General features: G+C 50.0%; 1 protein-coding gene across 11 annotated transcripts in view; it reads right to left on the reverse strand.

Moving 5' to 3' along the window:
* TEX15 (testis expressed 15, meiosis and synapsis associated) overlaps positions 1-16,203 on the reverse strand; it is an 86,861-nt gene that overhangs the window by 18,684 nt on the left and 51,974 nt on the right. For all 11 annotated transcript variants that reach the window (XM_083175040.1, XM_083175032.1, XM_083175016.1 and 8 more), the window contains one exon: positions 9,307-9,454. In XM_083175040.1, the coding sequence (XP_083031166.1) occupies positions 9,307-9,454 (148 nt within the window). The remainder of the gene's footprint in view (positions 1-9,306; positions 9,455-16,203) is intronic.

Raw genomic sequence — 16,203 nt, forward strand, 5'->3', positions numbered from 1 at the left:
TACTCATTTATGTGCAATGCCCATAATGCAGGGGCACATGCATACAGTACATATACATTTCCTAAATAATGGAGTTTAATACATACCCCAAAATGTGCTGCTTAGAGGAGAAATGGGACAGAATTAAGGGCTTTAACAATTGCATTATTGCCATTCTAATGCCATTACAAAGGCACATGCCAACATATTGACCCACGATACTGCAACTGCAAATATCAGGGAGCTGTGGGAAGCTATCCAGATGGCATGGGTCTACATCTCTCTAAGAGGTGTTCCTTTCACTTGTGGAATTGATGCCACATCGATTTGCTGTACTTTGCTGGTCTATAGGGGGTCTTACACAATGACATGTGGCACTTTATTATATAATGCTGCTATCAGTAAATATAATCTCTGGTCCATTTTGTGAACAGATTTTTAGCACTGCTTGTGCTTTGCATCCAAGTGCACGCATGTATATGAAATTCTGGGCCATATAAAATTTAACACCACTTGTGGCTAAATAGATGAAACTGGGTGTTCATTTGTGTAGCCCAAATTTCTGAAGATGCTGAGTTGAGCTTACTGTATGCAGAGATATGTCTGATTTTAGAAACATCCCTTGAAAAAGGCCGGACTTCGGCTGAAACGCGTTGGGACACACACGCCTACCCACAGCATCAAGCCAACACATCCATCTAAGTCTCCTCCCCAGTGAGTCGAGCGCACGTCACTCCAGTGCGTCGCGCTCCTGGTGACGCGGCCCGCACCTCCGGCAGTCACCGGCGCACTGTTGCAGCAGCGTGCTCTACAACTGGCACCCCCTGTCCGGGACAACAGGACGCCAGCGACGTTTTCTTCATCAACGGCAGCCAGCACCAACACCCGCTAAGCGGCAGACTCAAGGTATGTCTGGATGCACCACTGGGGTGTCCTGGGACGCCAACCTCCGGTGACATCCTCATACCGCATTGTTTCTGGACTCTTTTTTCGGGACTATTAATTGTTCTTGTTGCATCCAATCTTCCCTACCCACCACAGGACATTGCTGCCCCACCTGTGGCCCCCACATCCATCTGCAAACGGACACCACTCACGGAGTGGAAGTTGCAAGGTGGTCAGCCCCAACCCCTATTCCCTGTTTTCCACAATAAATGTATTTGCACACAGTTGTTCCTTCCTCTCATCATTGTACTTAAGTGTCATCAGTCACCACTTAGTATCCAAGCACCATTCTATTACAGTGTCAGTCAGATATCATCTGGGGCCTCATTTAGTATTTAGTTCACACCATACAAACACCCAGAAGGTGAGCGCAGTACCTCCCCATCTGCAAACCCCTAGAGGAGAAATGGGACAGAATTAAGGGCTTTAACAATTGCATTATTGCCATTCTAATGCCATTACAAAGGCACATGCCAACATATTGACCCACGATACTGCAACTGCAAATATCAGGGAGCTGTGGGAAGCTATCCAGATGGCATGGGTCTACATCTCTCTAGGAGGTGTTCCTTTCACTTGTGGAATTGATGCCACATCGATTTGCTGTACTTTGCTGGTCTATAGGGGGTCTTACACAATGACATGTGGCACTTTATTATATAATGCTGCTATCAGTAAATATAATCTCTGGTCCATTTTGTGAACAGATTTTAGCACTGCTTGTGCTTTGCATCCAAGTGCACGCATGTATATGAAATTCTGGGCCATATAAAATTTAACACCACTTGTGGCTAAATAGATGAAACTGGGTGTTCATTTGTGTAGCCCAAATTTCTGAAGATGCTGAGTTGAGCTTACTGTATGCAGAGATATGTCTGATTTTAGAAACATCTCTTGTAACAATGATACTGTTGGTAAACAAGAAGGCTATTTATAGAAGTATGTGGCTAGGGTCAGTGCAGACTCAAAAATGCATACAACTGGGATAAAAGATGGTTGCATTTTGTTCAATACACACAAAGTGAGTAAAGGTAAAGACTATAAAAACTTGACCCAGCAGCTACATGTTCATATGACTACAGTCACAAATCTTTAGAATTATAAAGTCCATGGGACTGTAGCTAACCTCTCTGGATGCGGCCGTAAAAGGACAATATACCCCTGATTAAACAGAATAGTAAGAATGGTAAAGAAAAAAAGAACCAAGAACCAAGGAAATCAGCGGAAAGAAGTGGTTGCCTAGGCAACACAATCAGGCGCGAGTGGGATGTGTCATGTGTCACGAAGCTGCTACTCAAAGGGAGTGAGATATCCCTCAGACAAGAGAATACAGAAAAATTGGCAACCGCCCAAGAGGGTCCCACCGAGCGCGTGGAATGCGCTGTAACGGAAACAGGAGGACGTTGATCATTAGCAACATTTGCTTGTCGTATGGTAAAACGAATCCAACGAGATAACCCCGTCTGACTGTATCATATGTTACGAATAAGGCATCCGATTTCCTAATAGATGCCGTCCAGGATACATAAATCCTCAGAGCTCTGACCACATCCAGAGACCTGTCCTCAGAAGAATCTTCAGGAAAAGCTAGCACCACAATCGGCTGATTGATGTGGAAAGTCGATACCACCTTAGGCAAAAAGGAACTGCTAGCACGCAGTTCCGCCCTGTCCGCGTGAAACACCAGAAATGGAGGCCTACATGAGAGGGCCCCGAGATCCAAGACTCTTCTGGTCGATGCAAGAGCCAGAAGAAGGATGGTTTTCCAAGTAAGGTATTTCAAATCCACCTCTTCCCGTGGCTCAAAAACTGCAGACTGCAGGAAATTTAGGACCAAGTCCAAGTCCCATGGAGCCATAGGTGGACGAAAAGGAGGTGGGATTCCTGCCTGCCGCAGGATGGACCTTTCAGCAGCCATGCCGTCAAATGAAGCCGACTTAAGTCGGGAGAGACGGAAGGCCCCTGCTGGAGTAGATCTTCTTGAAGAGGCAGAGGACATGGTTCGTTGAGACGTGAGGCTGGTGTACCACGACCTGCGTGGCCAGTCCGGTGCTATCAGAAGGACCGTGACCTCTTCTCTCCTAATCCTCTGCAGTACCCGAGGTATCAGTGGAAATGGAGGGAAGATGTAGACAAAGTGGAACGGCCAAGGTGCCACCAGAGCATCCACTCCCACCGCCTGTGGATCCTTCGTCCGAGCGAAGTACCAGGGCAGTTGATAATTGTGGCGAGACGCCATGAGGTCTACCTGGGGACACCCCCACCTGTGGACTAGGCGTTGGAACACCTGTGGGTGGAGACACCATTCTCCCTGGTGTACGTCTTGGCAACTTAAGAAGTCGGCCTTCCAATTGTCCACGCCGGGTATAAAGAGGGCCGAAATGGAGGATTCGACTCACTTCCTTTATGGCTGCAGGACTTCGCGTGCCGCCCTGCTTGTTGATGTAAGCAACAGCCATGGAATTGTCGGACTGTACCCTGATGGGTTGACCCTGAAGGAGATGATGAGCCTGCAGGAGAGCGTAGTAAACTGCTCTCAGCTCCAATACATTGATTTAGAAGAGCCTCCTGCGAAGTCCAACGACCCTGAAACTGCTAATCCAAGGTGACCGCTCCCCACCCACAAAGGCTGGCGTCCATGGTGAGCAGTATCCAATTCCAGATTGCAAATCTCTTTCCCGCTCTGAGGTTGCTGGAATTCAGCCACCACAGGAGAGAGTGACATGCTCGCACAGACAACCTCACGCTGCGATGCAGGTGCAGGTGAGAGCCCGACCACTGACGCAGAAGGCAACGTTGGAATGGTCTTGACCGGAAACGTCCGTATTGGAGAGCCTCGAAGGAAGCAACCATCTTCCCTAGTAACCTGGTGCATGTTAGGACCGACAACTGTCGAGTCAGAAGCACCAGGCGAATTAAGGCCTGTAGAGAATGTATATAGTCGTCCGGCAAGAAAACTCACAGCAGGACCGTATCCAAAATCATTCCCAGGAACTGTAGCCGCTGTGAGGGCTGCAGCTGTGATTTCGGAAAATTGAGGATCCATCTGTGCTGGATGAGGGTCGTCTGAGTTAGAACGATGTTCTCCAACAAGGTTTCTCTGGACGGAGCCTTCAACAGAAGGTCGTTGAGGTACGGAGTCACCGTCACCCCTTGGGTCCGCAAAATCTCCATCATCACCGCCATCACCTTGGTGAAGACGCGGGGAGCAGAGGAGAGGCCAAATTGGAGGGCCTGAAACTGCCAATGCTGGTTGCTGACTGCAAACCTTAAGAACGCCTGATGGGGAGGCCAGATGGGAATGTGGAGATAAGGATCCTCGATATCGAAAGATACCAAGAATTCACCCTCCTCCAATCCCGTGATCACAGACTGCAGGGACTCCATCTTGAACTTTACCGGTTGAAGGTATGGGTTCAGATCCTTTAGGGTGAGCTGATCCATCTGATTCTAGAACCAGAAACATGCTGGAGTAAAATCCCAAGGTCTTTTGTTCTTCCGGTACCGGAATCACCACTTCCGCATTTACAAGTTTCAAAATAGCCGCAGTTAAAAGACGGCATTTTTGTTCTGAAACTGGCAAACCTGTTTTGAAAAAACGAGGTGTTCTTTGAAAATGGATCTTGTAGCCGAAGGCTATCAGATCTCGAATCCATGCGTCTTGGCAAGACAGAAGCCACACGTGGCTGTAGTCTTGAAGACGAGCTCCTACCCTGGGGTCCCCCAGGTGGGCCTGAAGCCCATCATGCTGAGGGCTTAGGAGGAGGTTTTAGCCTCTTGGGTGGAGGCGGCAGCACCTCTACCACGACCTCGGGAGCCTCTATGAGAGGCCGCCCCTCTGGACCTTCCTCGGAACTTTGCCTGCGGGCGAAAGGACCGAAAGGAAGTACCTTGAAATGTCCTGCGGACAGTGGGAGGAGGCGCAAACGAAGGAAGGTATGTGGATTAACCCCCTGTAGCCTGCGATATCCATTTGTCCAGTTCTGTCCCGAACAGGACATCCCCAGCAACAGGGAGAGCCTCCACTGCCCGCTTGGATTCTGCGTCGGCTTACCACTGGCAAAGCCAGAGCGATCTGCGTGCTGAAATAGAGAGTGCAGGGATGCGAGCCCCTATGATACTAACATCAATTGAGGCTTCAACCATATAAGCTGAGGCCTCACGGATTTGCTCTGCTAACTGTAGCAGGACATCCACCTCAGCACCCTGATTAAGGTGTGAAACCATCTGTGCCGCCCAGACTCCAATGGAAGCTGCACAACACCTGCTGCGGTATAAATGGACTTCCGGGTAAGCTCCAGCTTACGATCCAAGGCGTCCTTAAGAGCGGTAGCCCCCGGCACTGGGAGAACCGTCTTTTTTGAGAGACGCCTGACAGAAGGGTTCACCACTGGGGAAGTTTCCACCAACTTTCTGCTTTCTCAGCCATGTCTGTACTGTTGTAGCTTGCCTGTGACCTGAGTCCTGTTACCTGGTTCCTGTCTGATACCTGAGTCCTGTTACCTGGTTCCTGTACCTAAGTCCTGTTACCTGGTTCCTAATACCTGTTCCTGTTCTGATACCTGTTCCTGATTTATTATCCTGATAAAGCAGTGAGTTTCATCCATCCTGCCTCCATTTGTCTGTTCCTTCAGCAAGTACCATTATTTTGAGTTGTGCAGTCCACTGGGACTCCTAACACTGGGGCAAATGCTTTAGTTAAACCCTCCACAGCTGAAGCTAAATCACGCTGATGTATTCTGGAGATTTCTCTGTCCCTCTATGAAGCTATAAGCTCAGAGGACAGGCGTGACATCACATCGGTGAGCTGAACGCCCACTCAGGGGACGGCTGCTGAGAGGTAGAGGGATCAGTGGTGCATTCGTCGCACACTAGAGTGCCCTCAGCAAATTGCGTAAGCTTAGTATTACACTTCTTACAAGAGCTGCCTCCTGCCATTGTAATAGTGATTGGTATACAATATCTAAATATATGCAACAATCAACCAGTTAGAACTGTACACACACACACACACACACACACACACAGAGGAAAGTACAGTTAAAGGCCAGGTGAAAGACTGGACAGAAGAGACAGTATCAGAAGAAAAAGCTGCCACAGGCTAACAACAGCGCTATGGTAAAGATGTGGCCGGGCTCTTCTTTGCTGGTGAATCGCCAGAATGTCACCACTGGCGATCCGCCAGCAGCCCGGCTCGCCATCTGACTGAGACGCGTGTGCCAGTTTCCATCGGCGGGGCGACGGGAACCCTGTCCGTCTCCGCTTCAGGGAGACGGACAGGGTTAGGGGGGGTGCAGGGAGGCAGTGGAGACCCCGGGTGACTGCCGGTGACCCGGGGGAAGCACTGTCGGAAGGGGACGCGCGCGAATCTCGTGCACGCGCGTCCCCTTTCGCTGTACAGATGGTGGGTGGCCTAATTTACATACAGCCCTAATTTACATACAGCCCAATAACGGTCTCACATAACTCTAACTACAATGTCTGCAAGCAGTGCTTGGGGAAGCTGTTGTAGGTCTGGACACTGGGAGAAGGGGCTTTTCGTGAGTCCCGGAGACTGTTTCAGCATACGGAGTCCATTTGCGTTGTTCAGCAGCGGTGCCCCTGTAAAAAGATGGCTGCCGCTGCTACTAGTCACGCTGGGGAGAAGCTGGGGCCGCTGGGAACATACCACGTGGGAGCTCCGCCCCTCCCGGCTCTCCACTCTCCCATAATGGCGCCAGCTTTAAATAAATGTGCCAGACCTGCCTACCGCCATATATTGTATAAAAAACTGACCCCCGCGCTAATCGGGGGATCAGCTATACATACTGCTGCATTGCTGGCCGGAGCCGGTAGAGGCTGAGGGAGGACGGGACATGCGCAGCTGCGGCCAGGTCCCCCCTCCGGCAGCTCCCACGTTGCAAACAGGCAGCGGCAGACTGCCTGTCTGTTGTAGATTGTTGAAAACATTTTTCAAGCTTTTTTGTAAACCTATGCCCTGGAGCAAGCCCATGAGTGACCAGCTCCCATGAGGGCACATTCTAAGACTGCCTAGGTGGGGGGAGTAGAAGGGGAGGAGTTGGCCATACTCAATTAAATTTAAAGTGTCCATGCTCCCTGTGGTCGCCCTTCTATCCCCACTGTTACTCCAGTGACACCTAGTGGATGAAGGAGAAATCCTAATGTCTTCATCTGTGAAACATAATCAGAATCAAACACTTAGGGGTCGATTCTTTTAATTGCAAAGGGTGCGAGGTACTGTTGCCCAGGCGCTTAAAAACACTGGTAAGGGCACCTGATCTGGCACCCTTCGCACGCTGGTTTTAGGACCCAATTCAGATGGCTGCGAATTTGCAGCCCATCCAATAATCGAAAGACCACAGATGCGCACAGCCTACAGTGCACATGCGTGAGGTCTCCCTGCGTATGGACCATGCGAAGGCTAGCCTTTGCTGGCCGCATGCAAGGTGATTGACAGGTGTCAGGCGTTTGGGGGCAGAATGCCAGCATTTTCAAGAGTGTCCCAGAAAATGCAGGCATTGCCCGGCCATAGGGAAAAAGGGCCGCTGATGTCAGCAGTGGCCTTCTACTCCCCATGGCCTTTGTAGCATTAAGTCTAGACTTACTCAGTGCTACGAGCAGGGGGGAAATCATTAGATGGTGAGTAGGGTGGCCAATCCCGGGATCGGGATCCGCGGGATCCCGGGATTTGGCCCCTAAAACATGCGCAGTCTAATGCCGGGCAGCGTCTGAGCGGGTGCTCAGCAGCTGCCCGGCTTCTCCCGTCCTGGGCAGCGCGGCTCTGCGCAGCGTGACGACGTCAGAGGTCACGCTGCGCAGGCCGCACAGGCTGTCTGCCTCCATACTGTTCCAGCCTGCCCAGCCGCCCTGTCCCCGGACCAGCCCGCCCAGCCGTTCTGTCACCGGACCAGCCCGTCCACCCAGCAGCGGACCTGCCGGCACACCACCATGCCACCAGTGGACCAGCCCGGTCTCCATCACCCCGGCTCGCCCACCCACCCGGCCGCACCACGCATCTGTAAGTAAATATGCGGGGCGGCCGAGGTGGGTTTTTAATAGTAGGGAAGCCAATCCCGGGATCCCGGGATTGGGCATTTTTCAATCCCGAATTCCGGGATTGAAAAAATGCCCCGGGATTGGCTTCCCTAATGGTGAGTGATTTTCAGCCTGTGTGCATGGCTGCGAACGCATTTGCTGCTGTGCACAAGGGGGGAGCTTGGCAGTGTGGCGTTTACTTGTTTGCTGAGCTCCAAACATTTGCAGCCCAGCGAGCAGGTATGAATCGGTCCCCAGCCAGAATTAGCTGATGGGGCTGTGAGCACTTTTCTGTGAATTCCGACCTCTGAGATGATGTGCGTTAGCAAATTTATCATGGCTAATAGGATCCTATATTCTGAGAAATCTGTCTAAAGACATGCATGCATTTGTATCATCTAGACCAGTGGTAGCCAACCCTAGCCCTCGAGAGCTACCAACAGTTCGCATTTTCCAGACAACCTAGCTGCTGCACAGCTGCACTCATTAATTACTGACACAGTTTAAAAGATCCACAGATTGAGCTAATTAGCACTGTTGGTAGCTCTCGAGGACTAGGGTTGGCTACCCCAGATCTAGACTATTGCAATGCCCCCTATCTGGGTCTCCCAGCAAGGAATGACACCTGGTAACTAACCATTACCAGTCTAGATACATAACACCCATTCTCTACTTTCTTCACTGGTTGCCTGTAAGATGGCAAATCTATTTGAAGAATGGCTTACTGACATTAAAATTCGTAAGTTACTATGGTCCAAAAAAACCTGAAGCAGCTTATGATTTCATAACCCACTTTCTTACTTTGATCAGATGTAGCTGCAGGTGATGGACTATTAGTAGTTCCTAGAATCTCCTTGAATGAATTTGGGAATCAAGCTTTTATTGTTGTGGCTGACTCTATGGAACTCACTGCCTCACACAGTACAAGGGGCCTCCACTTTAGAATCCTTCAAAAGCAGACTCACTGCTCCCCTGTTCAAACACAGCATTTCACCGACATCCCTTTAGTTCCAAAAAAAAATACAGTATAACCTAAATGCTGAAGGTGCCCATACACGGTACAATGGTGCTGTGTAATGGGATGCTCCCGCGGGCATCCCATTACACAGCACATAAGGTCTCTGCAGCCCATGCTTTTTGAACTAGGTCCCGATCGCATCACACGTGATTTGATCACATGCGATGCGATGCAGTTCAAAACGCATGGGGAATACTGTACCGCGTATGAGCACCTTTAGTTCTTTTTTTCTATTACGTTTACTTTAAATCTTATGTTTTTTTAAATGCAAATGTCCTATTGGGAGAAAAGTGTTCATGAATCAGACAAATAAGCAAACACTATCCTACCGGATGAAAATTTGGGTTGGAGTCGTACTTGTCCTGAAGATGTAGCCGCTTTTTGACCTATATACGTGGCATCTACTAAAGCAATCGGAAGACAATGTCTCGGTGTTTCCACAGGCCTAAAGTTGCTGTCATATTCATACACGTATATCTGCAGGATATATAAACAGTTTCAGATAGCGTCTTAACAAGAAATATTAACCAGAATGTCCATTTGTTGTTTAAATCAACAGTACAATAAAAAAATTCTATTACACAAGGGTTTATCAAGTGAGGAGTTATTAAAATCACTGATTTTTCTTATGGAATTGAAACAGCAAGCATATTAATTGCAAAGCCCTGTGTGATGGGTTGGAAAACTTAGAGTATATCTTTAGCTAAAAGCTACATCTACGCCCACGCTAGATTTCCTAATTGCATAAAAGCCACCTTCTCAATGCACAAACGTATTATCTCAGCCAGATATCACAGCAGATCCTCTAAATAACTTGATAGCAACAGGTAATATGTCCTGATGTATTAGTATTGTAATTATGGCGGACATGGATGATCTACACAAACAAACTAATACAGTTAAATATTATTATTATTTATTCAATTCAATCAAATAGATTAATATATGTACATAAAAGGATAGGTACTTGTTTCCTAGCATGGCGCCTATCGCATACCATATTAACCAGGAGTGCTTCTACAATGAAATATCGCATAGCATCGCATGCGAGCAAATGGCGTGGAGTTGATTTTAGATAGTGTGGCGAGCGTAGCAAGCCCCAGAGCCCGAAGCGTTGGATGGGATGTGGAATACGAGCCTGAAGCATGGTGATGGGATGTGGAATACGAGCCCGAAGCATGGTGAGCCCCGCGAGGGGACGCAGAATACATGTACAGTAATCCGTGTCCCCTCGCTGCGCTCGCCACACTATCTATAATCAACTCCACGCCGACGTGGATAGTGGGGGTATGAAAAGGTCGTAGGATGCGTATCGCCGCCCCTCACCACGTTTCGGGTTGCCGTTGATAGTGGGGGTGGCGTTGACAATGGGGGTGCATTTAACATTGCAAGCAGCCATTAGGGTGCTTGTACAATTAAAAATTAAATCACATCGCATGCCGCTATATTGCATGCGATGCGATTGTGTAAGATGCCAAAATCGGGGGTGCCGTGCTAGGAAACAAGTGTGATGATCCAGGGGTCATGCAGCAGCGCAGCGCGACTTATGCCTCACGCAGAGCCCCAGGGTCACTCCGAGTTCCAAAGATCGCACAGAAATACACAATAGCAAAGGTACAAAAGTATTACCTTTATTTTACACACGGGTTATACATGTAAAATCAGCAATTACAGTCTATATACATTATATACAGAAAGGCCATCAGTATTAGTCATGTTATCAGAACCTTACCACGACACCACTCAGGTTAGCTTCAGATGGACAGGACCCGCAAGTCCACAACTTCCAGCGCTGACGCTCAGTCACTTCTCTCCCTCTCTCCCTGCAAACACCCACTTACATCCCAAAGGCACCCCTCTCCCCCTCCCTCAGGAATTCTTAACCCTTCCTATGCTGGGTGCAGTTGCATGAATGTAACAGGGTCTCCTATTACCTGTCCAGGGGCTGATTAACTCACTCCCTTCATCTGGCTTTGAAGCTTGTGTATGTGAGGGGTTTCACACCTTCATGTAAACAGATCTCTTCTCTGGAGACTGACCCTGGTGTTATCCATCCTTTAGCTTCTTGTTATTTGGGGGGGAAGTGTATGTCTCTGCCACTACCTGTTGTCTCTGTTACTAAACAGCCTATAAAGAGGCCCTTTGATCCCTGAACCAAAAACTATACACAAACTGAACAGATTCTAATCTAAGCATTTGGTCACTTCTAACAGGACCATTTGTCTCCACATATACAGTTACAATATTTAAGTAATACGCATTTGGGAAGACTGCCATAATTAACATCAGAGTCAGAAATCCCTTATTCATGATACCATTGCAGTTTACTAAGAACAGGACCTGGAGGCAGTGACGTAACCACGGGCAACGCTGATCCTCCCTACCAGTTTCTCCTGTGCCCAGAAAACTATCTTCTTGCCTTCATATGCATATGTAACAGTATGGGATACAGTATACAAAGCTTTGGGAACATATTACAGTCATTTACATAACATGAGGGAATATTTCCCTCCAGTAGCACACATACTCAGCCTAATGGAATACCCTGTTTGGATTATTCAGTATAACATCCTATTATTGTCCGACATATCACCCTGTGATGTCCCCTGTATACAGCAGTCTGGGGAACACAGCTCAGATATGAATACAGTCAGTATAACATCCTATTATTGTCCGACATACAGCCCTGTGATGTCCCCTGTATACAGCAGTCTGGGGAACACAGCTCAGATATGAATACAGTCAGTGATAATATCCGGTTATCGCCGGCATTTTGCAATTCTCTTTGCTGAAGCGCAGAAAGAGGCGGGAGAACAACATATGACGGAAAGGGGCGTGGCCTTGTTTCGTCACACAGCACCCCTGTTGTTTACCGCCGCTGCGATTCACGGCTACACAATGTCCCTGCGTATTGCTTATCCCTGGCCCTCCTGGGCTCAGCCATTCACAGTTTGGCGCACAACCTCCAGTACTCCTGGTACAGGGTTTTCCACTGTCAGGTGAGAATGTTTCCTCCTCACCTTCCCTTTTGGTTGTTCCTCCTCCCTCCGCCTCTGGCGCAACTGGGAGGGGCCCGATCTGCGCACGCAGACCAGCATCAGGGAACCTGGCCGCTCTTAACAACAGTGCGGATGTTGGCTGCAGAGGAGCGGCGGGTACCGACAATGTCCCTCCCTCAAACGCCTTCACATCCACCCCACTTGGGTCTGAAACCTCCCCCAGCCCCTGAAGCTGCTGGGCCTCCCCTGGGCAACCTTCCATCCCTGTCTGTTCATCCACCTTGCAGGGCCTCAGCACACTCTGCCCCCACCTGCCCTCAGCAGTAGGCAGTGGCCCAGGGAATTCTCCTTCACACCATGGCTGCAGAAGAGCAGGGGGTATCCGCAATCCTTCCCCAGCTCTTCCCTTAAAAGCCCCCACAAACACCTCCCCCAGTTCTAGATGGTCCTCTGGACCCTTACGTGATGATTGAAGGGCCTTGCTGGTGGGATCCTCCTCCCCCACCTCCCAGGGCCTGAGCACACCCAGCCCCCACCTGCCCTCAGCAGCAGGCAGTGGTCCTGGGGATTCTCCTTCACACAATGGCTGCAGAGAAGCAGGGGGTATCCGCAAGTCTCCCCCTGATTTACCCACAATCCCCCCCTTTGGGTCGAACACCTTCCCCAGCCCTTTGAACAATAACTGCTGGGCCTCCCCTGGGCAAACTTCCATCTTCCCCAGGGTGCACTGCTTCTCCAGCCTGGCTATGAGAGGGACTGGTGGGGTGGCATTGTACGGCAGCACTGCTGGCATCTCCCTTACAGCCCCAGGTGCAAACTCACATTCTCTTGCTCGTGCCATGCGGGGTGGTGAGGTGTCTTCCTCCGAGGCGCAGGGGGGTGATGAGCTATGCCTCTGACCATCCCCTCCATGTTTTCTTGCTTGGCTGCCTGTCTGCTGCTGCGGCTCCCCGGGCATATAATTACAGTCAGTCACTCTTGCAGGGGACTCACAGAAGCGCTGCACCCCAGCCTCTACTCCCTGCTCTGGCACCCCGGTCCCTGGTCGCTCCCCGGTCACGTACCTGCCCTTTGACTTCGGATCCTCCTGGCTCTGATGGCTAAGTGGAAACAGTCCTTGATAATCCTCCTGGGGTGGTAGAGTGGCAGAGCACACACCAGACACATTTCCTTCCATCTCCCCCTGCTGAATATGCTGGGGATCCTGGGGCAAGATGCCCTCATTCGCTGGGCCGCTGGTGGTCATGTAGGGAAGAAGTACTGCCCCCTCTGCTGGGGCACAATCATTGCAGACCCCCTGGCCGCAAGTTTCAAAGTCTCCATCTCCCACATATGCAAAAGGAAAGATGTACTGCCATTCTTCCTGGGGTGCCATTTTTGGGTGCACCCCCATCCTTTGGCTAGCTGCTTGGAGCAGTGGCTGACCACTGCTTTGTACCTCCTGTGGCGAGGACTCAGCAATCACAGTCCCAGCCTCCGAGATCTGCTCTGCTCTGGGGCTATTCTCTGGGGCAGCCCCTGCACTGTATACTGGCACTGCTCCATCTATCACGGGCTCCGTGTGCACCAGTCCATCATCACCATGTGGGGCCACAGTGCCCAGCTCCGCCACACTACTTGGCACAATGCAGGGGGAATAAATATCCTCTTCCCGATATCCATCTGCCACAATCACAGTCCATGATGTTAGGGCTCCTTTAGAGTCCGGGGTCCCTAGTGCGATATCACAGGGACACTCCACAGCTAGTTCCTCATTTCCCAACTCACTGAATGGGAACAGTTCTGTGATTTCTCCCTGTGTCAGTGGGGGATCTAGTTCTGTGGCTCTCTGAGGATGCATAAGCTGCAGCAGCCGACGTTCCTCTGCCTCCACCCTCTGACACTGGTCCAGCCACTCTGGAGAATTCAGCTGTCCCTGTGCCAGGGCGACCCTCTCTGCATTATCATAACAGTGCAGGAGACACTGCAACTGCTCCTGGACACTTCTCAGTCCTCCTGGACACAGGACCCAGTTTCTATACGCGCTGAACGCATGTAGCGGGTCCTCTTGTTGCTCGTACAACCATCGGATAAGAGCGCAGTGTGAGCGGCCTTCGGGGGGCGTGCTGCATCGTAGCCTCCATTCGTCAGTTAGGTCCTCCAGACTCATTCTCGCTAATGGAGCTCCAGATTCTGCAGGCCACAGTTCCTCTGCCTTCCCCCCTGGGATCTCGGTAGTGGACCCCTCGCTCATCCACCCCGGTGGCACCATCAACTCCTCCTCCCTTTGAGTTCTCTTTGCGGGCTCCTTCCCAGGACCCACGTTACCCGGTGCTGGCACGCTGGCCTCAGCGATCCGGCTTCTATGCATTAGCTGATGCGTGGCGTTACTTACTTCTGTGACAAAAGCCTTCCACGCCACCGTATGCAGCAGGTTTCCTGCAGCAGCCTCAGATACATACTGCTTAAATTCATCGGTCAGGTAAGCTGCTTTCTCCTCTGTAGTAGCACCTGTCCATACATTAATCCACCGATATGCTGCTTCCCAATCCTCCCAGAGGGGCTGCATCAGCGTGGATGGGCTTCTCCAGTCCCATTCCTCAGCCAGACGACTCCATGACGATTCCTCATCTATGAGCCTCACTGCTCTGGGTGACTGTGGGCACCTCTTGCCTCTCTTTGGACGTCTCTGTCCTTTTCCTGGAGCCATTCTCCACATGGGCTGCACTCGTAGAGCTTGGTCAGCGTCACTTGCTGGACCCCCTTACGTCAGCTTCCGTTTCTGGGCCACGGCACACTCCGCCGTTCCCTCGCTTGCAGGGATTGTCCCCTGGACAAGCCGGCACTTAAGCGGAATTCTTCCCTCGCTTAATGCCCTCGCAAAGTATACTTTTTCTTCTCACCGGCATCCTTGTTAGGAACAATGGTTACCAGGTCCCTCAAACATGAGCTAATACTGGCCAATTACTGGCTATTGTGTTTCCAGAGCCTGGTCGCATCAAGATACGAGCCCCTAGCTCTCCCTCCTTTGGGTGTGCGATCCCCACCGCTTGCCACCAATTGTGATGATCCAGGGGTCATGCAGCAGCGCAGCGCGACTTATGCCTCACGCAGAGCCCCAGGGTCACTCCGAGTTCCAAAGATCGCACAGAAATACACAATAGCAAAGGTACAAAAGTATTACCTTTATTTTACACACGGGTTATACATGTAAAATCAGCAATTACAGTCTATATACATTATATACAGAAAGGCCATCAGTATTAGTCATGTTATCAGAACCTTACCACGACACCACTCAGGTTAGCTTCAGATGGACAGGACCCGCAAGTCCACAACTTCCAGCGCTGACGCTCAGTCACTTCTCTCCCTCTCTCCCTGCAAACACCCACTTACATCCCAAAGGCACCCCTCTCCCCCTCCCTCAGGAATTCTTAACCCTTCCTATGCTGGGTGCAGTTGCATGAATGTAACAGGGTCTCCTATTACCTGTCCAGGGGCTGATTAACTCACTCCCTTCATCTGGCTTTGAAGCTTGTGTATGTGAGGGGTTTCACACCTTCATGTAAACAGATCTCTTCTCTGGAGACTGACCCTGGTGTTATCCATCCTTTAGCTTCTTGTTATTTGGGGGGGAAGTGTATGTCTCTGCCACTACCTGTTGTCTCTGTAACTAAACAGCCTATAAAGAGGCCCTTTGATCCCTGAACCAAAAACTATACACAAACTGAACAGATTCTAATCTAAGCATTTGGTCACTTCTAACAGGACCATTTGTCTCCACATATACAGTTACAATATTTAAGTAATACGCATTTGGGAAGACTGCCATAATTAACATCAGAGTCAGAAATCCCTTATTCATGATACCATTGCAGTTTACTAAGAACAGGACCTGGAGGCAGTGACGTAACCACGGGCAACGCTGATCCTCCCTACCAGTTTCTCCTGTGCCCAGAAAACTATCTTCTTGCCTTCATATGCATATGTAACAGTATGGGATACAGTATACAAAGCTTTGGGAACATATTACAGTCATTTACATAACATGAGGGAATATTTCCCTCCAGTAGCACACATACTCAGCCTAATGGAATACCCTGTTTGGATTATTCAGTATAACATCCTATTATTGTCCGACATATCACCCTGTGATGTCCCCTGTATACAGCAGTCTGGGGAACACAGCTCAGATATGAATACAGTCAGTATAACATCCTATTATTGTCCGACATACAGCCCTGTGAT

This window comes from Crinia signifera, chromosome 1 (genome assembly GCF_055691185.1).
Source record: "Crinia signifera chromosome 1, ASM5569118v1, whole genome shotgun sequence".
In the NCBI taxonomy this organism is placed as follows: Eukaryota; Metazoa; Chordata; class Amphibia; order Anura; family Myobatrachidae; genus Crinia; species Crinia signifera.